Raw genomic sequence first — 23,539 nt, 5'->3', positions numbered from 1 at the left:
ACAGCTCTCAGCAGTGATTCAATGGAATTCAAGGAGGTCTCACATCATTTAACACAGACAAACATACAGCAGAGGAAGGGCTTGCAAGTCTCTCTCCCTTTTAATTTGGAAGATCTGAGGGAAAAAAAGTTGTGGGCTTTAAAGCATGGCCTTTGATTTATTTACTTGAACATTTCAAGCTTATCAAAGTAGCTTAGCTCATAGAAGACAGTAAGGAGTTGTTTACACTCACCCATGGTGTGCTGAAAAATGGACAAATAGTAACCTTCACAGCAACACTGGCTAGAAGGTTCTGCATAGGATGGGCAACAGCTCAGCCTTATTCTCCAGTCCCTTCCTCACCCCTGAGCTGCATTAAGTGCTTGGGAGCAGCAAAAAGAGAACATCTTTCCAAGAAGCAGGTGACTGAGCGGGGGCTGTGCCCTCGGGGAAGATGACGGCATGGAAGCCAGCAAGAAGCAGAGCACCTGTCCCATGCCCTCTGAGCTCCTCCTGCACAAGCACGGGCTGGGCAGCACAGTCCAGCCATGCAGGACTAAGCCTACCTGCAAGGCAGGTACCTTGGGATCAGCAAAGACCAAAACTGTCTGCACCTACCCTGACTTTATAGGTATACCTGTCTCTCACAAGCAGCAAATAACGAATAATAGTGAAACATTACTTCAACAGCAAAGACAAAAAGATGTCATTGTCTTAAACATATGGGACTATTCAGGGCAGTTATGATTTCACATAAAAGCTGAATTAATGAAATAAATAGGAAATCAAACCAGCAGGTTCTATTTTCCTGTCATTTTTGTGCAGTATTTTAGGAAGCGCTTACAGATGTGCAAATGTTTAAGACCGTACTCTCTTCTATAAAGAATGACCTTTACTTTACCTTTTACTCACTTACCAATCTTCAGCTCAGTGCAGCATGCTATGCTGTACAGTTGCTTAGCGCATGTTCATACAAGAACTCCCAAAAAGCACTATAATTTCAAGAACTGCTTTGTAGGCCTATTTTCTGTAACAGCTGGATTATTGTCCATGTCCCCAAATTCCCTAATGTAAAGCAACTATTTCAGAATCTCATCTAGCTCCTTTACCAGATCATATACCAGGCATCACTGAAAGAAAAAAGAGGAAATATACAGAAACATGAATAATTTGTTAATGGGAAGCAGTTACTGGGAAGGGGAGCTCTCACACTTGTGCAATTGAAGAATTTTCTGCCATCCAGAAAGTTCTAATGTTCTTTGCTATTGAAATGCCAAATTAACTGCAGCAAGCTTCCATTGCTGACTATCAAAAAACCAGCTGAGGTAGAACAGCCCAGCCACTCCAGCTGAGGTTGGAAAGCATCTCTGGAGGTGATCTAGTCCTACACTCATCCCCATGCACACATACTGGTTTTAAAGGAGACTCTACAACCTCTAGGGGCAACCTGCTCCACTGTCTGAGCACCCTCATAGGAAAAGGTTCTTCTGACATTTCAACATTCTCCTGTATTTGAATTTATGCCCACTGCATCTCAGCCTGCCACTAAGCAGCACAGGAAGAGCCTGGCTGGGTTTTCTCCCCCTTCCACCATGCATTTGTGTGTTGATAAGGTTCCTCCTCAGCATCTTCCTAGTTGAGCAGTTCCAACTCTCAATGTCTCTTTGCACAACAGACGCTCTACTTCCTATCATCACAGCCTTTGGGTGGCCTAGGTTCATTAAAATCTGTCTCTTCTTGGGGAAAAGATCATCACCCCTGACATGCCAGCAACACCGCTCCTAACACAACCTGGGAGACTGCTGGCCTTTGTTGTAGCCTGGCTCAAGGTCAGCTTGATTCCCAGTGCATTTTCAAAACTCACCTTAACACAAGCTTCCCCTTTCTTTCTCAGCATGGAAATCACTCAGATTTCAGAGGCTTCTTCCACACCACGCCCTCACTTCACCCTGCTCCACAACAGGGCTGGCAGGAGGCACAGCACAGCCCATGGCCCAGGACTGACTCAGCAGCAGGCAGAGGAAGCAAGCTTTTTAGTACCCAGGAACAAGTTCAGCAAGTTCCCAGGACTATCAAAGAAATATCTTTATAGTAAATGCTTTACTATGAAAGTTTTCATAAAAGCATCTAAGAAGTTGGAAGTGGTAGATGAAAAATTTGCCCAGTTCTTACACTCCATAAAGAAATTAAAGAAGAGCACAAGAGAATACAACATTTGAAGTTCTCTACATCCCCAGAGTGATGGTAGTAACATGAATTGGGCTACAGCACCCCAGCTGAACTTCCAAAAGTATTCATGTATCAACCATAGCCCATAGAAAGATTATAGTCTTTTATTGATTTATTGTTTTACAGATTCAGCTTTCAATAATAAAGTTCAATAAATCAATTCCCTAACCATAAAAACTCATTTTACACATTATGTACAGGTACCCAAACATGTCACAGCACAGACCTTCACACAGAACAAGCCGGGCAGAGGCATAAGGGCAAGGACGTACATTCAGAGATCAAGTCGTGGATATGCACAGTGCTTTTGGCACACCTCACTGAAGATTGCCCACACAGGGACAATAAAATAATCCCAACTAAGCAATAACATGGATTAGTTCAACTACATTAATTCCAGGAGGAACACTTAATTCACAATTAAACTGGCCATCAGAAGAGATTTAAGTTGAATCAACTGCAGCTGAACTAATCATTTTAGTTTTATTAAGCAACCCTCTGTAGACAAATTCTAGGCCTTGAGATCTGTCTCCAGTATTAAACAAATCTTTTTAGCTGAGATATGAAGAAGTTTGAGGACTGAGGGAACTCAGGTATGAGAAGTATTCTTTGGCAGCTTGATACAAATATAAAAAATACATTATTTTTGAGGGCTAAACTAAGCTTTTCCCATTACTGCCAGCACCAGAACTGCTTCAGTGACACAGTAACACATATTGGAACATAAACACAACCTTGCATTTTAATGAAACAAAATTAATGTTACAGATGAATGTCAATACTCCAGATACCCTTCAACAGGCTACCCACTCCCCACAAAAAAGTTGAACTTAACACTCAGTGAGAAAATGTGCCCATGTCAATGACAGGGCCCAGGAAACATTGCACAACTGTTCACCTTCTCTGCAATACAGGACCTGGCACACAAAAGAGACCAGCTGACAGCGTGTAATCAAAATATTCCAGCTCCTACGGAAAGCTATTTTATGTCAAAACCCTTAGTTAATTTACTGAATATCCCTTGCAATTTTCTGAGATGAAGTGACCACAGGTCTTCCTGTAACTGCAATCTAACCTTATGATGACAAAAAAATCACAGCTAAGAGTCTATGCAATCTGCTTTATAACATTACATCAAGCAACAAGTTAAAATACACCATTTCACAATGAGGCAGACATTCTTTTAAAATCTGGCAATTCCCTTTTAAAAACAGTTGTTTTCTCTTCTAGTGACATGGCTATCCCAAAGGAGATCAAGCCAGGCTCAGTTTGAAGAGTCAGGGGAGGGGGAAACAGGAAACACTTCCAGAATGAAGCATTCAACAGTTCTGCAGCCTGCAGGGCAGAAGGCTGCAGTATCAATGTTTGACTTCAGTAATACAGATCTAAAGATACTGCTTTGTCCAAGTGCAGCAATAAACTTGTAATTTTGAACTACTTCCCAAACAGGAATGTAACTCCAACAAGCCATTCCACGATGAAGACCATTTAGCCAATATCTCTACTTAGTTATCTCAGTGCTGAAATACCGTAGGGCAGCTTCACTTCATCTTCCTTCTTTGTCCGCTTTGTTCCATTCAAACTTCTAATGCTCAGTTCAGAACAAATAAAAATAAAAAAAGGCTTAAGCAGACTCCCTTGCTGGGCACACAAGTACAAGCAGCAAATTACATTTAGCCATGGAAGTTGACACCGACCTTTTTCAAACCTTTCAGCAAATGATGCCAGCCTCTTCCTGCTTGCTGCCTTGAGTGAGCATGTTATGGGGAGAACAGGTATACAAACAATACATAGTACTGTTTATGCTTATTCCCAATGGAAAACTGACCTCATGCTGAGATGTTGCATTCACTCAGGATGGTAGGAATACTTTCATTCCACCACTTAAAAAAAAAAAAAACAAACTGGATACTGCAACACAGACTGCCTAATCCACTTACCACAGAAGCATCCACCCCTTTTTATGGAATCTTCTCAGTATTTCTAGAACTTAACACCTACAGCTGGCTTAGTCATCCCAGACAAGCTGCAGTCTCTATTTTCAGTTAACAAAACCAACTTCTCTAGAATTCACATATTACATAGTAAATACATCTGAAGATAAACCATTAGCTCTGAAATGCCTGACCATGAAGAAGTAAGAAACAAAGATGGGAGTTCCTTCTTGGTTTTAAGGATCTTCAGGGCATGGACTCCTATTTACATTCTCCTGTAGATTTCACAACACTTAATTCTTACACATTCATTTTGACACTTGAATGTCAAAGTGAGGGCAATTCAGCTTTGTTTATAGAACTGTCTTTTGCAAACAGGAAATCTGTGAATTCCCCTCCCCACAGATTCTCACGCATTCACACAGACTCTCTAGAAAGGTAAGACACTTTATTGAATTTTTTTGATAAATTAAGAAAGGGCTATGAACCAGACTTATGGGTAGCAGGTGCTTGTAAACAGACATCAGTTCCTTCCCACAGAAAGCTTGACTCCATGCTCTCAGCCTGAAGTCACTTTCCCCACCGTTGCTCACAGGCTGCATAGTGATGGAGGGCGGAGAAAAAGTCTTCATAGCTGATGTTTAGGTGGGAAGGCAAAGAACTGAGAAAGCAAGTTAGAAGCATTAAAATAAGCTTTTATGAACACCACGCTATTCATACAGCCACTCAGGAACATCACTAAAAGCAAACTGCTGTCTGAGTAACCTTGTGAAGTTATTCTCAACATGGTTATTGTCACTCAACTCTGGCAACTAAACCAGTCACCCTCTAAACCAAAGCCTCCCATTAGAGTACACAGGGCCCTTCAAATCAATGAAAAGCTGGAGTGGCACAGTGTGCCCACACCTTTCAGTGCACTACAAATGTGCTTGGATTTAAGAAGTTCAGCTTGGATTTAGTTAGTTCAGTTACTGCTAAAACTGAAAAGCAACCCATAGGTGCTATCTTCTTGTATTATTCCATCTCCCTTGGATCCTTAGTTTCCCTGTTAGGAACCTATAAGCCACAGAAAATCAACACTGATATAAGGAACACTGTCAAATGGGACTGGACCACACACTAGGTGGTGACAGAAGTTGTTCCTTAAACCTGAGGCATGCTGTTGCTTGTCAGGGCTAAAAAACCAGCAATGAATGTTTGACAGGTGTTAGCTAATAATTTTAAAATATCCTCAAATCAATCTCCGGACACTTGATTAGCTGGATTTCCTCTTTTGGCCAGTTCCATAAGTTATGACATAAAGACTTGCGTAGCTAGCTATTTTTCATTCCAGTGTGTTTTACAACATTTATAAGCAACTCACATGATTTCTGTCAGTCTGATGTGCCATGGAAGGAATCCTAATGTGCTGTCCACAGGACCAAACTTCAAGACTAAATCAGGATCAGGAAATCCATGTGTACCTGTAATAACAAGTTACACTAGGTTTTATTAAATTCATCACAGGATTTTTTTTAGTTCTAAACCCTAAGGCATCTGCTTTTTCACTAAATGCACTTTTTTTTAAATGAAGGTCCCAAGGACAAGTTAACAATTAAAAGCCTGAGAGGACAGACTGGTCTTGCAACACCTGAATGACCAACTGAGCAAAAGCTTAGGCAGCCACTGCAGGCCCAGCTGGTAGTTTTCAAAGACTTTCTATGTAAAGTACAGGAACAGTTACATTGTTTTGAGTAACAGCAAACCCTAACAATGCTGTTTCATCTGGCTTGTTCTAGTTTTGTCTTGGCAAACTCGATTTTAGTAGCACAAGAACATGCTGTACCCTGACTCTACCTACTCTAGTCCTTACTTAACTATGAGGAGCTGCAATCAAGTAGAGAAAAAGGACACCAAAAAAAAGCTTAAGGAAGTTTCACTGAAGAACACCTTGGTACTACAGACCATCAAGGGAAAAAAAAAACCCAACTTGTTAGATGACTCGGCTCTTTCTCAGTATGAGACCAGACAGAAATCTTAAAACCAACTTACTATAAAATTTCAAAGATACTGCTGCAGCTGGCATCTTTCTGCTTAGATGAGTGAGGAAGAACAGGGCAGTGTGTCTTTTTCGTTACTATGTGGACAACCTGACCCATTCTAGGACAGTGCAAGATAATATTGATGAATTCCATCCACTAAGTGCCCACACTCTTACTACCCTTACCTTAAAACCCCAGCCAGTCACTTCTCTCATGAGAGCATCCTGCTCATCTTCTGAGGCTGAAGACAATTAGTGACCAAACATCACTGCCTCCGTCTCCCTTCCATATACTTCTGCAGTGCCTAAGCTACTCCAGGCTATAATTGACAGACAGGAAATAGGCTTACAATGAGCAGTCTGAGTCCAGCTTTCCCTGCTAATTCTAGCAAGTTGATTAGAGCAACTTGTGAAAAAGAGTAGAGCATCCCAATGGCACCCAAGAAGCTAAACTGCTCCTCTTGCACCTACCTAGCTCATCTGAAAAGCATTCCAGCAGTCATAACCCTATTTTGCTATAATGCTGCAATTAGTCATGATTATTGCAGGTAATTTGTTGTACCTCTTCCAGTACCCACCAATTCTGCAGGTTAAGTGCAAAAGTGCTTATACTGGGTAATGACTACCTTTAGCAGGTAAAGTTCAAGACAGCCTACTTGCTCCAAACTTCTGATGTTATTTCTCAATTCTTTCCTTGTTTGCTTAAATGAAAAAAAAAACCCACTACACAAAAGCAGTCAAGAGCCTTTTACAGTTTTCAGATTAGTTGTAGAGGAACTTAACTTTGGGAGTAACAGAAAAGGAAACTAAGGCCAGATTTTGCTCCACCCAGGTTTTGAAACCGAAGCTGGAGATTTTTCAAAAAAGTTCACATCCTCCCTCCCCACTGAATCACCACAATAGTGATGATACCTTTTACCAGAGGTAAACAAGCTATTTTTCCTAAGCACGTGCATTTCTAAGACAGGATGAAGTTTTTAGATAGGGGTGTCTTGTGCCACAGTCCAAATCTCATCTCAAAGTTAAGAAAAGAATTGCAAAGCAAAAGCCACTTTAGTGTTCAGAAACTAGCCCGTTAGTATCAAAGAGCTTTGCAGGGAAGCAGTGAATACTTAGAAGTGGGGACTCTGGAGGAAGTGGACAGCTTTACTCATCAGCTGATTCAGCAGCTGAGTACTCCTCAGCTGGTACAGCAGCAGGATCTTCAACACTGCAATGGCTTTTCAAACAGGAAAAGACCTTCAGAGAGCCCAGTTAATGCTAACATTTCCTTCTGGTTCCTATCTGAAGGAAAATGAAAATGCACACTGTAGTATTACTGTCACAACAGCCTACTAAAAAACACAGTACTGTGTTTTCCAGTCTGCATCCATTTCTTTACCTAAACATAGCAGTGCTACAGATAATTTACATGTGGAAACTCCCTCAGAGCTGATAGTGTTACAGCAGTCAAGTTTAGCACACACAAGAGACAAGGATTTGGGAGCAAACTTTAAAAAACAAAAGAGGCCAAAAGACTTGCACACTCAAAGTATAGCAATCTGGCAACATCCCTTCTAGGTCAGGAGTTCTGCAAGGGGAACATGAAGGAATTTTAGAGCTGATAACTCTACCCTTTTCCACACAGATCTTACAGGGCAACTTGAGTAGCCTTAATTGATAGTCATGTTCTTTGCTGGAAGGCAAACAGACAGCAAGCAGAGACAATATTAAAATGCAGCTGGCACCTACTTTTCTGAAAACAAGCGGGTTAGCTGAGGCATTGCTCAGAAGAAACTACTCTTACACTGCAGAAAACTCAAGCTGTAAGAATTAAGTGCATGGCTGAATTAAAAACAAGAAAAGCCACATGACAAGCTAGAATCATACCATTTTAGGACTAGGCTTCAATAACTGCACCCTAAACATGAACAAAAAGTTTAAAAACTATATTAACAGGTATTTAAACCAAAATGTAAAACCCCAAAGATTTACAGAAGACACCATTAATGCAAACTCTAAGAATATAACTACTCAAGTATTGCTCTCCAGAACATGCTCTCAAGTCAGTAATGCACAGATGAGTACTTTTAATACTGTTCCATTAAAAATGCACACAAACTAAATTTGCCTACAAGTAAAACAAAGTTTAAAAAGCTGCTGCTAAATAAGTAATGAAAGAATACTTCACCTCCAACAATAACCCAAACATTAAGTAAACAAATTAATCAGGACCAGTTACAGATATTATCCTTAATTATTAGCCACATACATGAAGCAGTATGTTTCAAAGTTCATAGTTTTGACAGATTAGATTTCTCTTTCTGTGCTTAGCTAGCATGCAATACTTCAAAAATAAATCCACTCCTTTTAAGATTGGACCTAATACTTTTAACATATCCAGACAGAAGATCACCAACAAGTTTGAAAAACTCCAGTTAAGTATCACTGGCCAAAATACACACAACAGGTAACAACTGTCACTGGTTCTCCATTAAACTAGTAACTGTTCTGAAGGAGTGATTGTTAATTTCCTTTAATTGCCTTTGGGGTATAACAGAAGAGATGTCCTAAGTTCTTCTTCAGGTGCCTTAATAAATACATTTAATAGCTCCATTATAGGAGGATGCTGACAACAAGGATGGAATTCAGTTTGAAGTTAAGTGACCAAGCTGCCATGGAAGTCCTTCCGCAAGAACAATTCAGCTGATCACCCACAAGAATAGAGAGTGGTTTCTTCTTTAAGTCCAATTAATGGGAACCACACTACAACAACATGCCCAAAGGAATCCAAGTTCAAGTGTACAATCTGAAACCTGACGAGCTAATTACAGCTGCAATTAACATGCATGGATCACCTAGGCAAGATGAGCAACTCATAGTACCACTCCATAGTGCCACGGGAAAAGCAGATGCTACTTCTAAACTTCTTCTCCCAGGTGTGATATTAGGGCAGTCCTGCCCTTTTCATAGCTATTGCATGTAGCCACACATCACAGTGCAGAGTCAGTAATCTGCATGAATTAGTAATGAAGACAACTAAGCTAGTGTGGGTTATAGAGCAGCAAGAGAACAGCAAGTGCTCTATCATTTGCATACAGGATGGTAGTCAGGCAGCAAGAACAGCTTTAATTGCTGTAACCAGATCTGGAAAAGACTCTGCCCATCCATATTTGCAGCTTGCAACTGGCAGGAAATTAACCTAAATTAGAATAGTCTAGTTTTAGGTAATCCCAAAAGTAATTTTTTCAGAAAGCTCACTGCAGAATATACCATAGATGCTGTAAACTCTGAAAAGCCAGAACCCTGCAATTTAGCTTAATATTTATGCTAAAGAATTTTTCTGCTTAAAAAAACAGCTCAAAAGGCAATAAACAAGAAAGAAATATTTAACAGAAGCCTAAAAGCAATAATCTTAACTTACTCTGATAGACTAAGCATCAAGATGCATACATTCCAACCAATGAATACACTAGTAACCAAATTGTTATGAATTGAGTACTCTTTCCCCTCCATATTATACTTACTACTTAATAAGTTGTCTAACATATTCACATCCAGGTCTGAATGTGTTCTTTGCTGCTGTGCTACCAAGTGACAGAAGTTCTGAGCAGCTTTGACTATGTCTGCTTTTCCATCTTCTGGAGACAGCACCTTCAATGTAGATTGGCAATTTAAAACTGAAAGTACAAAACATAGTTTAAAAGCAACAGAAATATAATTATTTTGCATGTGCTTTAGAAAGTCACAGATACAGATGAATGTAACTTGTAGTTTAGTTCCTGTATTACAACTAGTCACAGATACAGCTCACCTATCTCTTAGAGAAGTGGGATTTGCTGTATTACTACAACAAGCTTAAGACAACTACTTTGAGAAGTCTTGTGAGAAGGGGCTTAATTCAGTCTTCAAATGTAGTTTTCCAGGAAATTTGTATTGGTTCTTATGCTGTCAGGCAAAGCACGATAAGAAAGGTGCCTGGATAGTAACTTAATGGGTTTAGGGAAATTTAAAAAAAAAAAACAAAAAACCAAACCAACACTAATTTCTACCCTAGAAGAGGAACATGTTTTTAACAGCTACTGTGTACATTCATGTGACATAATTATTAAGCTTGGGGGCCTCCCTCAATCTGATCACAGCATCTTGATGCAAGAGTTACAGTAAGGATCTAAGATGGCTACACTGAAGCTTAGAACAAGATAATAGCTCAGAATTCACATACTCATCTGCAATTATGTCTGTGACTTAAGAGGACATTTCACAACAGTAATTATCTTAACTATTAACAGGCACAGGCACACTACTGACAGGCAAAAGTCTTCTCATGGTAAGGTACCTAAGAGGTAAACTTGCCAAGGAAGCTGAAGACCAGAGATGGTGCATTATATTGGCTTGAAGTTAAGTGGGTTAAATACCAAAGTGTCAACATTTTAGGCTGATATCAAACTTAGGATAGTTATTACCAGATACTTAAAAATACGTTTCTTAAAATTGCAGAGCCTGACTGCAAAGGACCACATAGCACAGTCAAGATTCATAAGAACACCTAAAACCCCTCAGTTCATCTATCCAAAGCCACCACAATGAAAATTATTGTTCCTTAATAGTGCTTGATTTACAAATTTGCATCAGGTGTCCTACATTAAAAAATATTTAACAGTATCCCTAAATTGCAATACATGCAATTTTGTTATTTGGAAGTGAAAAACTGCAGATAATAATAAACTGCAAAGATGTCAGTTTGTTCAGTTGAAAACATGAAGCATCTGATCTGTGAAGCCTCCTAAAAAAGAATGAGAGTTTAAAAAGAGAACAGAAAACACCTCTGCTTTTCACAGTTTCCAGCACAAAAGGTTCCTGAGATTTAAAAGCACTCTTCCCATTGGCAAGTCTGAGAAGTCTTTCAGTAGTTTGTTTGGTGTGAACATAAATATCCCAACTTAGGTAAGTGTAGCTAAGTATGCTGGAGTTTAAAGACATTAATAGCCTGTCTACCCCATCTTCTGCTGGTTATTTCAACCTTCACAGGAAGGAAAAAAAAAATAGCATGAAACCTAAGTTCTTCCATATAAATGCTAGCATCTTAGGCTAAGTTGTTTATAGGACAAGTTCATGTTACAATATTATACTTTGTACTGGAAAACTGGCACAAAGGATTTTAGTATTCAGTCAGCTCTCATAGGGGAGGCAAAACCTGCAAGCAACATTTTCAACACAGCTAAATGTACCACAACTTGTGCAGACTTTTCCTAAGTCTTTGAACTATGATCTTAAAACATAAGGGTTGTTTAGGTATTTTTTTACAAGACCTACTTTATTATTATGAGTTGTAGTTAGAAGAGCTGTATCAGCCCATCTCTTTAAGACAAAGGCCTGATTCAAGTACGTGCCTGTGATTTATTATATTTGAACAGACTTCTAGCATTTGTCTTAGGTAGCAGATGAGGAAATGAGTTCTTATAGAAGATACTGCTGTGTAAGGAGCATCAACCTTGAAAGCTACTCCTGCTTTTCACATCTAAGTATGTGCAAAAGCTATTATTACCAAATTTATTTTTTTAACTTGGGCCCTTTACCTTCCTGATGGCATTATACCTTGCCATGACAACCAGCAATCTTGCTCTTTCCCTTCCTACTGCCCACTTTGAGGTGTATGTTTGGAAAAATGGAAGCACACACATGAACAAAAAGGTCACTGTACAAAGAAATGTGTTTAAGTAAAAGCAGATTTATGATTGTTATACAGCTATTTAGAGGCATACCAAGCCCCTCTTGTAGTTGATCTTACCTTGACCAGTTTTGTCGTGATTTGCAAATTCCACGGAGTACTTGGAGCAATCTAGTCCCAAGAGTTCTTGCTGCTGTTTTAAAATTTCATCCATCAATCTTGAATTATTCCTCTTGAAAATACCTTTAAAAAAAAAGTTGCATATCAGCCAACTCCTATAAAGGGTGTTACAAAATAAATCTGACACTAGGCAAGAAGAAAAAATTAGTCAGAACTGGTTTCAGACTGGAGTTCACAAGTGCGGGTAAGAACTTAAAGCAAATGCTACTGCACGTGACTAATTTGAGTGACCTTGGAAAGACAACTCATGTGCTTTTGTTCTTCTTTCACCAGCCTGATTTAAGCAGCAAGTTGGAACTGCGTAAGGGATAGCTTAAGACTTATTTCCTTGTCCTTAGCATGCTAGAAATAGAGAAAACAATAATCAGCAAAGAACAACCAAGTCAGATTAACACCAAATTTCTTTAAAGCCCATGCTGCTTAAGTCTGCTACCACTTACTGCCACATCCCTAAGGCTGCAGGCTAACAAAGCAAGTCACCACTAAATCAGCATTTCAGGTCTCAGTAAGTATCCACTCTTAAGCCATCCAATAGCATAGATTTCCTAATAACTGAATTTAACAAGCTGTATGTTTCAAGGAGTTCATGCAGTCCCCAAGGCCTTTTTATACTCACATATTCAAGGCAGACACATTTAGAATGCGGGAAATCACAAAAGCCTGCTTCAAACATACCTGTGTTCTTGTACTAAAATAAATTCTAGCTTTTGAGAAACATAACTCTACTTCTAATTAAATGCCACAGCAAAAACTAAATGTTACAGTTTAAATATTTACAATCCAAAAGCATGGCTAGGCATATTCACTCAGGAACTGGATAATGCTTTTATCACAGGGTATTCAGGGGTTTTTACTGCACTTCATTCAGAAACCTTATGTCAAAGAATTCCACTGACCAGTCTAAAAATGCCCACACACTAATCTTACAATGTAGACAGTGCAAAATAATGTAAGACATGCAATTTTATGATTAGGCTTAGGATTCAGCACCACAATCTGACTATAGGATCTGGAACTGCTACAAGAATTCCCACATTGGTCAAACAGTATATAAGCACTGGATCAAGACCATAATACACTAGGAGGTAGTTTGCAACATGAAGTGATACAATGCATTTATTTAATATGCTAGCCTTTAGGCCTAATGAATTAGAACTTTTCTACAGGCTTCAATAGAGGTTTTAATAGGTGGCAAAGTATCTATTTTTCCTCTCATCCTAGACAGTTGCTGTAAAAAACTCCTATTTCATTACAGAAGTGTTAGCGATGCTTATAATTGATTTCACACGTTTACAGAAAAGCAAGTTGTGGTAAGGCAAAAAGCTCTACAGAGAAAAGTGTGTTAGAATACTTCTGTTAAGTTTAAACTGAAATTAAATTGTGGCTTCTTGTGCCCCCACTTTCTAGCATATACTTATACATACTAGAAATTGAAAATGCTGCTTTAAATAAAACTGTTTGATACAACTCTGCTTGGCTCGGTCTGTTTAGTTCTGGGGTTAACACAAATTCTCTTCCTTAGTCCCAAAGTCAGCAGCAGTGTAGCCACTGCAATTGCTAATCCTGCAAGAAGATCTGGACAAGTCCGCATGTTCCTTGCTTTAGGAGTCACTTGACTTCCATATACTTTTAGATATGAGAACTAAAAGTATGTTCAATATCCAGAGAAACATGTGATGTAATTAGGAAAGGTTCCTAATCTGGGAAATAAGCTGCTGCTCTTCTTCCCCTTTCTCACCCAAAACTAATGATACCAAATCCTTTCTCATGAAAGGTTTTTGCCTATTCCTGCTAAAGACTGGAAGAACTAATTTAAAACTCCATACTCCAGCTCTAAAGTAAATTAAGATATTGAGGACAAGTAGAAGAACTGACCAAGGTGTTTGCTTGGATATCATATACTGGAATTGGTCCAGCTCTGAGGTGAAGGTCCTTAACACACACTAACAGACACAGAAGACCTACTAAATAAATGTGTTCTTAAGATTTATCTGAGCACCACCCTTCTATTCTGCCTGTTTATCTCACCCACCCCCTCAGTTTTCAAACCTGGGAACTTCACAGCTCCTGGAATAGCAGTTTAACAAATAGGAAGCAACTGTAGTTGTACCATGCAGCTGCAGTATGCCTTCCTTGGAAAAGCCTCCACACCTAAATTCCCACTGTTCCATCAACCTTGATGCATCCACAGTTTTCCTGAAGAGAAGATCCTGAAGCACAACAGAAGGTAATAAAAATTCAGACTAACTCAGATCTTAATTAAAAACCAGCAGCATTTGGGAATACTCCTTCAACGTTTGTCTCTCAGTCAGATGCACAAGAGACTTATGAATGCACATCACTGCAAACACAGTCCTGCCAAATGCAATATTCACAGGCCAAATTCGTATTCAACTTCAAGAATTTTACATGGTCATGACTCAGCTCTATTCTCCTTTCCCTTACAGTGTCTCAAAACCCCATTCACCTACAAGGCTCATTTTTTTAAAACTTTGTAAATGTACCCAAGTTAGTTCTGGGAGATGCTGTTGCTTAATTTAAACATGACAAATATAGCAAACAAGTGCATGAGTAGGCCAGCTCAGTAACAGAATTATGTGTTTCTAGGCAGTGAACTCTTGATTTACTGCCACCCTCCAATTTTGTTCACAAAATTAAAGCTAGTCCATAATGTAATTTTAACATTACAAAAAACTACAGTTTGACAAAGGTCTAATAAATTTTGACAATACAACAGCTGTTTGCTGATAAATGAAAAAAAATGCAACATGACTCATATTTCTAATATGGAACACAAACATGAAATTGTCACTATTTTTTTTCATCAGAAGATTTTTCTGGTTTTGAAAAGCAGAAACATTTGTTTGGTCAGAACTCTGGAACCTTTGTAAGCTGGTACAAATGTGTATATTCCTACAAGTGAAGTTTTCTGAGAATTATATGTATTTAAACACTAAAATTTCCAATGCAAAAGAGTATCAAATTCTGTCCCGGTTTGTTTCCTTTAACTACTGAGAACTTGTGAGCTGTTTTCAGGGATACTACTTGTTTTTACAACGCAAGCTGCAAGCATGCTGTCAGTCATTTGTTGCTATTAGAGCTGAGGCAAACCAGAACTGTTTTAGCTTCCTGCAATAGTCCTCCATTACAAAGGTCTTTTTCAGGGAACACACCTTCTGCTCAGATTGACAGCAACTACAAGCCATGCCCCTTTGCTTGCAACCACGGTGGTGCAGTATTTTAGGGCTAGATATTGACAAATGAAGTTTGTAAATAAGAGGCTGCAAATTCATCACTTGTAGAAGTGACAAGAATCTTGAACTGGAAGTGAAAAACTGGCACAGAGAAACACCAAGTGTTATCAACCATTTGTTTGTCTGACTAGATTACCACAGCCACCACTTGTTAATGCCTTAATGGCATCTCAAAGTTCAACATTTTTAATTCCTCTGCATTTAAAGCAGCACAATTTGGTAAAACACAGAATAACAGTTAGCTCTTCCTTGCAAAGGAACACCTTACCAAAGCAGAGTCTAGTAAAGAACACATCTCCACAATATTTCAGTTATTTGCTTTCTCAACTCCTTTCCAGCGCTGACAAGGAAAGAGTAATCAAAAGCTGTAATTTTTATCGGTTATTAACATTTGGAGAACATCAAATAATAAACCACTTCAAAGAATGCACAGGCAAGAAACCATTTTAATACATTAACAACTTTTGCCTACATCCTGTTGAATCACGCTGGTTGATAACAGAGGAGAGCATGGCCATTACGCTGGACCTCACAGGATATGGAAAGCTACAAATACCTCCTTTATTCCAAGAGTCTAGGAAAAAAAGTAATCCAAGTTTGAATGTAGCTAAAGTCACTTAAATTTCAGTCAGATTAAGGCCACTTAAGACAGCACCAACCAAAAAAGAATTTGCCTCAGAACCACGAACTTCATAGATGACCATTTCTCCCACGTTTTGTCTTGGAGGAACATTCTGCACTAAGAGAACAGGGGCTCATCAGCAATTCAGAAAAAAGATACTCTTTCATATTTCCCATTCCTTTGAGGAGATCACCTTCTACAGATTAGTGTTATCCCTTTTAATAAATATGGTCTGAAAACTCCTCTCAACTCGACACCAAAATGCAATTGTTGAACGAGAAATTTCATGTGGGTGAAGGCCCACAGCAGATACCATGTGATACTGGTATCTCACAAGTGTTCCAGTGACATAAAACCACAACATATTTATCTTGCCCAGTGAAACGAACACACTGCACACCCAGAAAATTTTATGGATTAAACAAATTAGCTACACTACAAGTAATCTAGAAGACAGACCAGAAGCCTACTTTGGGGCTAATTAAATAATTTCTTTTGCATACTCTATCCTTTCAGAGTTTTTAAGAGAAAAGTGGTCAGAAGCAAAGCGGTTCACTAGAAAGCTATACCCGGGATGATTAACTCCAAATTCTCAATACAGTCACACTATGGGCTTTAAGAAACCTTCAGCTTGTATCATCTATCTAGGAGTCCAAAGTACCCAAATGCCAAGATTCAGCAAGCTTCCAAAAAGCACTCTAGACGTGTCTTAAACTATAGCAGGAAAGCTTCACAGAAGTAACACTCAATCAAGCTCTCCCAAATGGCAAAACAACTACCAAAGGAAGTTAAAGTATACAGCACTAGTAAAAGGCTTCTGCTCCCCAGAAGGTATTTTAAGTGCTATTACCTGAAAGCATTATCAATGCCTTCTGACTGCAACAAAGCCGCAGTATTTCCTCAGATAAGGTCTCAACAAGAATGGCTGGATTTCTACCAAGAAATGACTGGCAATACAGAAGTCAACAGAAAAATTCTTGACGAAAAGCTTGAAACTTCAGTTTGCATAATCTATCTCAGGTGTGCACAGTAGCATTAAGTTTATTATGGCTTTGTCATGCTGCACAATATTGAAAATTGAGAGAAAGGGCTTCCACACAGCAGGGGCAGTTTGGAGGCCCAGGGTGGTCTCCATGTTGAGGAAACATGTTGAGGAAAGTCTCAGTTCTGAGCCCTGCACAATCCAGTCAAGCTGCCTTTACAGTTACTGGTGCAGCTGCTGTAACAAAACAGTGTGAGCTGGAATGCAGCTACCTATTTTGCTATAAAATAAATAGGTAGCTGGAATGCAACTACCTATTTTGACATTGAACAACCTTCTGTTTAGCAAATTTGTTAAAAATATAGAAATTTATTACTACAAACAAAATAAACAGCTTATGAAGCACTTCTGTAAAGAACTTCATGCTTCCCTTTCCTCCTATAGAAAAGGCAGTTAAGGACACTGAATTTAATCCTTCTGCAGGAAACTGACATACTATTTCTTACAGAGAAGGCAACCATAGAAGACCAAGCTTGTAAACAAGGTTTCCTGTTGCAATCAAAGAATCTCAGTATTACAGATATGCAGTGAAGGAAAAGAAACAAATTAAGGTATACCCCACCACAGCTAACACCGATTCAGAGCACTCATAATTAGTCTACCTTCTCCACCACAGCCAGCACCAGTGGGGACTTTGACAAATCAATAGTTGGTACACTTGTATGAACACAAACCCCCAGAAGCAGCTCAGCAGTCCAAAAGCACAGCTCATCTGAGTGGATGGAAACAAGTGCACGCTGCAATTAAGGGTCACCCTCTGCTACTGATAAGAGCAAGTCATACCTGACGTCATTCACCTTCACTATTATCAGTGTTAGTGCTGAGGGTTCCAGACTCCAACACCACTGAGCACCAGATTTAGCAACAGCTGCAACATCCTACTTAATGACAAGTCTATCTGGAAATGCTGTATGCTCAATCAAGGCACCCTAAGGAGCTTAGCACAAGAAAGGCAGCATATGTGCTATTACCAGCAGTAAGCATACACTGGAGCTGTATGAATGACTACTAGCTCGCTCTCTGAAGCTGAAGTCAGTCTAAAAAGCTCAGCTGTGCACAAAGCAGTTGCAGCTGCTATCCTGGACAACCACTGAACACCTGTGTGGAACATGATATGCAATGGCAGGCTATTCTCATCAACCCCAGAAGTTTGGCAAAAGCCACAGATTTAAAACTTTTTCGTTGCTCTGCCTTCTTTCATTTTGTTCCCACAAACTGGAAAGCAAACTAGCAATTAAAGTAGCATATTCTAGTATCAGAGGACCAACAGAAGAACAAGCTACTAAAAAATATGCTTTGATACTGAAATCATGAGATAATAGCTATATTATCAGATCTCAGAGGTGACAGCAAAACCTCTTTAACATGTAACTTTAGAATGAAAAATTTAAATCCACACTCATCACATAACCAGCACTTAGAACAACACAAACAACCAAACTAAAGAAAAAATTCCCAACACCAAAATAAAAAATAACAGCACAACACAGAAAAGCAAACAATTAGCATATGTAACTTTAGATTGAATGAAATAAAATGGACACCACAGCAAATAACCCAAGATTTTTCTTATTCTGAACTGCTAGCAATAAAAATTCTTCTGCAAGATTAGGCCAGCTCTTCAGGGGACAAAGCTATAATTTCTAGTTATCATATTTAGTCTTCTAACAGTCAATTTTAGATCTGACTGAATTTCAATACATGCTGGAGAAGCAGTAGTAGATTTTCAAAAACTAATGTTTCAGACACTGCTACAGCTCTGGCTCCTTACTTTGAATCAGGAACTCAGCAACAGTGGCTACCTAAGCATTGGCTGGTGCCTTCTCCCTCCTCACTGTTGCACAGTAAGCAAGATGAAAACCAAGACGACCAAGAAACATGATTCTCAGCTTGATCTCCTCCTCAGTTCAGTTCTCATACGTATAATTTGTGGAGCACAGTGCTGGAATCTAAAAAGGAACTAAGCACATACATAACATATTAGGCAACACTGCCCATAGCTTATTTAAATTTGAAGTTAATGATCCTGTACAATAAAAACGTCTCTCTTCGAGCTATGAGGGAAACTCTCCTCCTTAGTACTGTTTGCTCTGCAGATTTCACCTGGCTGAATGCTTCCCAAGTTGGGAGTAAAAACTGTCAACATATAAATGACTTTTCAGAAGGTGATGTTCTCTGTGTGTTTGAGATGCTATGCAAATATTTTATATCATTCTCTGACTTCCAAACAAGGAAGCGTTCTCCCTCTGAAATACAACATAACCCAGTTCCACAACAGCCCTGCACAGATGGCCAGTTTAAACTGCTAAGTGACCAGTATTAAGCCCAGTTTCTCATAATGATCTTAGAGTAATTTAGTGAAAGTCTTCCAAGTCTTTTATCACATAGGAAGGATCAACCATGAAACAAAACTATAAATGGCGATGGTTTAACATAAAGCAAAAAAATGTTAAAAATCACAAATGCTTATGCTCAAGGAAAGGCCTGCATACCTTAGATGCTTTTGCACACTTGATGACAAAAGATTTCCCCTACTTATGTGGGATACACTGTTGGGCATTTCCTGAAGGAGCACTAGAAGACAACTGTGCCTCTAACCTGGCAGAAATCTACAGAGTTCACCTAAACTGCATGACACCTCTAAACAGACATTGGAAGTGGCTCAAAACAAGTTAAACCCTGCTCTCCTACAGTCTCACGCCTGACAGCAAGAGCACAGGGATCCTCAGGATGAAGCTTTTTCCTCTGCAGGACAGAAACAGGACACAGTCCATGTACTGTTATTCCTTCTGAGTTGACAGCTTGTCCAGTACAGGTTAGAGATCATCTCTCAATGATCAGCTGGACAGAAAGCTTCAACTAAGAGTATCTTGAGTATGGCTGGTTTTAGCTCCCCACTAGGAAAGGATAGGTACGAGGAAGTCAGACTTGTTCCACAATTTCCTCGCAGTATGTGAAACCCAAACTCTGATCTTATCTTTATGATAGTCAGTGACGTGGAATGAACATACCTGCAAGAAGCAGAGTTCAATAGTTTTACACCTGAGACTCAGTAATAAGTAAAAATCACACAGCAGATATGAAAAAACACCAGAGCTCCCAGAAGCACTGACTCAGAGTTAACTCAAATGCCAAGCAGGACCAAATGCAGATCACATAATTTAACTTCACAATACAGACAGCACACAGGAACATACATGCTTACGTTTAACTACTCGTCCATCCTGTCTCTTCCCATAGGAGTACTTGAAAATAGAAGGCTACTTTCATTCATTCACTTCTGGTTCAGGCCCAACTCAATAAACAGCACTCATAAGAGCAGGTAGCCTAAAGCTCTTCCCTGCTAACAGTCCCTGCCCTACACTTTCAGATGTCAGCAGTTCCTGTCAGCCCGAGGCTGTGGACAAGGCTCTAGAAAGCAGGCAGGACCAGGTCATCCCGACACGGGAGCAGGGCCAGAAGGACAACTGGGCCATTGCCCAGGCTCCCCGGGGAAAAGCTCTGCAGCGGCCAAGCAGCTCCAGCGGATGGGAAAGGAGCAGCCAGCAGAGAGGCTGGACGGGACTTGGGAGGACCCCAGAACAGCGCGGCCCTCTGGCTCCCCGCCACGAGGCGCTCCCAGGGCGGGCGGGCACCGCCCGGGGCTGGGACTTGGGGCACCCCGGCCGCCGCTCACCGTTATGGTCGTAGACGCTGACGTAGGAGATGCCCACGGCCATGCACCACACGACCAGGCTGGCCATGTCCGCGTAGCTCGGCTCCTCCTCGGTCACCACCAGCCCCACGTGCACCGGCAGCTTCCGCAGGGCGCGCCCGTCCGCGCGCCACCGCTGCCGTCCGCGCGCCGCCCCGCCGCGAGCGGGGCCCCGCCGCCGCCAGGCCGCGCGCGCCTCGCGGAACCCGAGCGCGCGGGCGGCGGGCGCCAGGAGCGCGCAGGAGGTGGCGGCGGCGGCGGCCGCGCGGCCGCGCAGGCACGCGAGCAGCGCGCGCTGCAGGCAGAGGAAGGCGCGCAGCAGCGCGTGCAGCGCGCGCCACGCCAGACCGCCCGCCCCGCTCATGGGACCGACCGACAGGAGCGCGTAGGGCCCGCGGGGGAGCGGCGGGAGAGCCTCAGCCGCTGCGCGCAGCCCGCCGCGCCATCCCCTCACGGAGCCCGCGTCCCCCGCCCGGCAACCGCCAGCGCCGCCATCTTCCCGCCGCCCCGCCTGATCTTTCACCTCTCAACCCGCCACACGCGAGCCGCCCGTTGGCCGCCGGGCGGGATGACGTCGCTTCCGCCCGCGGAGCGCGAATGACGTGGCCGCGAGAGACGGGGTGGGCGGGGCGAGGGCGGGAGGCGGGGCTGGGAACGGCTCGGGGCGGGCGCGCCCCGCTGGAGGGGCGGGGCCGCGTCCCCTGGCGGCCGCTGCTGGCCATGGCCCTGCGGTGCCGGGGCGGGGGCGGGGCGGGGGCGGGGCGGGCTCTGCCCCAGGCCGGGCTCTGCCCAACCGCCTCGCTGCTTCACGGACCCATCCCTCCCTCTGCCCTTCCCGGCACCGCCGCGCCTCGTTCGCGCTGGTGTGTGCAGCAGAGGTGGAGGGAGAAAGCGTCTGAGCAGCACAGAAGCAGCCGGGCCTCGGGGGTGTCTTTATTGACATACAGGTTTCACCCTCAGAGCGCGCTGCGAATGCTCGCCGGGGGTGCCGCAGAACGGGCTCGGCAGTCGCGGGTAGCGGCCTCGGGCTGCGCACTCTGATTCGCAGTGCTCCACAAAAGCCGCGGCTCCCAGGCTTTCACTGCGAAGTCCTCTGTTTAACCATGTCTTGAGTGCCACATCCACATCTTTTGACCACATCCAGGGTGGTGATTCCGCCACTTCACTGGGAAGTCTGTGCCAATGCTTGACAAGGCTTTCCATGAAAAAATTTCTCATAATAACCAGTTTAAACCTCCCTGGTGCAGCTTGAGGCCATCTCCTCTGGTGTTTTCACTAGTTTACTGAGACTGACCCAAATCTTGCTACTTCTTCCTTTCAGGGAGTTGTGAGAGTGATCAGGTCCCCCTGGAGCCTCCTCCAGGCTAAAGAACCACAGCTGTTCCTCACAGGAGTCAGCCTCTAGGCCCTTCATCAGCTCCTTTTCCCCTCTCCGGACAGGCACTAGCACCTCAATGTCTTTCTTGTAGTGGGGGGCCAAAAGTGAGCACAGCCTCACCAGTGCCGAGTACAAAGGGACACTCACTGCCCTGGTCCTGCTGGCAGCACTATTGCTGACGCAGAGCAGATGCCATCAGCCTTCTTGGCCACCTGGCCCACACTGACTCCTACCCAGCCAGCTGTTAACCAGCAAGCCCAGGTCCTTTCCTGCTGGGCAGCTTTCCAGCCCCTCTGCCCCAGCCTGGAGTGCTGCAGGGGGTTGTTGTCACCCAAGGGCAGGCTGTGCCACTTGGCCTTGTTCAATCTCTCACAGCTGGCCTTAGCCCATTGATCTAAGCTGTGCAGATCCCTCTGCAGATCTGATGATAAGGGAACATAAAGAAAAATGAGCTCCGGTCTCTCTATTCCAATTGCATAGTTTAATGTGTTGGGGACCTCAGAAACACATGTGACAATCACATTTGCATAGGAGACATAACCAAATAGCTGCTCTCTGATACCTGACAAATCAGCCTCTGTGGAGATGAGTGATTACTCAGTTACTGAATGCCAATGGGAGATAAAAAATAATAGAAACTGTTTGCTTTGAAAAGTAATTTGCTGATGTAATTACTCAGCAGTTATCACCTGAGATCATGAACTAACAAGTGATTGATTGTAAGTCATTGGTTTTAGTGGTCTCACTAATCCAGTTTTGTTTAGCTTTCAAGCACTTTGGGAACTGCTTGATAAAATTTGTACATATATCAGAGTTAATGCATTAATTATATAGCATTTAGTCATTTTTTGTGTGCATGTGCATAAAAGTCTGGAAAGTTCTGACCAGTGAGGGGGGACGCTTGCAGTGTGTACTTTAAGTATACCTAACCTAAAAGTATACATATGGTATCTTGAGCTATATTGTAGTTAATTAGCTATTCAGATACCAAAATAAATTCTTACAAAAGCTTCACATCGCTTCATCTTCTCCTAATATTTGCCAGGATCTATTTCCTGAGAATCTCCCTTCTTTTGTTTACAATAACAGAATCGGGTCAACTTGACCCCAGTGTTTTCATTCCTCACTATTAATTAATGTCAGAACTACTATTAAATCTCATTAACCAGGACACTGATTCTTCTGTTTATTTCACTTGCTCTGAAGATAAGCCTTCTGTGTTTAGCCTGCAGCTCAGCTAATTTAGTCTAATGTCATTTAAAATAGTCGAAAATAAACAAAAAAGGAAAATATTTCAGGAAAACTGAAATCAATTTCTCAAAAGCAAGAATTTCTGAACAATCTCAAAAAATTGTTCACATCAGTATGGCTCTCCATGTCCACCTGCAGACCTGTGAGTTTAAATGTGTTGAATGCCAGACTCCTCGTAATAATGTCTTGTGGTATTGCAGAATTTTATTTGTGGGGGTTTTATGCAACTATAAGAAATGTTATACTATAAAAAGTTTCATACAGAGTTACAGACTGCTGTTCTAAGAGATGGCAATGGTATTCTTG

At 41.7% G+C, this 23,539-nt stretch overlaps 1 protein-coding gene across 1 annotated transcript; it reads right to left on the bottom strand.

The window, feature by feature from the left end:
• Nucleotides 1-2,378: 2,378 nt before the first annotated feature.
• On the bottom strand, nucleotides 2,379-21,121 carry NUS1 (NUS1 dehydrodolichyl diphosphate synthase subunit). The gene is made up of 5 exons (XM_084201937.1): nucleotides 20,587-21,121; nucleotides 11,933-12,055; nucleotides 9,669-9,821; nucleotides 5,506-5,605; nucleotides 2,379-4,803 (listed from the first exon to the last, which is right to left on the bottom strand). The coding sequence occupies exons 1-5, from the start codon at nucleotides 20,966-20,968 to the stop codon at nucleotides 4,713-4,715; spliced, it is 849 nt and encodes a 282-aa protein (XP_084058063.1). The 5' UTR covers nucleotides 20,969-21,121; the 3' UTR covers nucleotides 2,379-4,712.
• Between the last annotated feature and the right edge of the window lie 2,418 nt (nucleotides 21,122-23,539).

This window comes from Fringilla coelebs (genome assembly GCF_963513975.1).
Source record: "Fringilla coelebs genome assembly, chromosome: 3".
In the NCBI taxonomy this organism is placed as follows: domain Eukaryota; kingdom Metazoa; phylum Chordata; class Aves; order Passeriformes; family Fringillidae; genus Fringilla; species Fringilla coelebs.
This window is presented reverse-complemented; position numbering and strand designations above follow the sequence as displayed.

Coding starts and splice junctions, on each gene's coding strand:
- NUS1 (XM_084201937.1), bottom strand. CDS start 20,968: ATGAGCGGGGCGGGCGGTCTGGCGTGGCGCGCGCTGCACGCGCTGCTG. Junction 12,056..20,586: donor CAGCGTCTACGACCATAACG/GTGAGCGGCGGC, acceptor TTTTTTTTAAAG/GTATTTTCAAGAGGAATAAT. Junction 5,606..9,668: donor GTTAGACAACTTATTAAGTA/GTAAGTATAATA, acceptor TTGTTATTACAG/GTACACATGGATTTCCTGAT.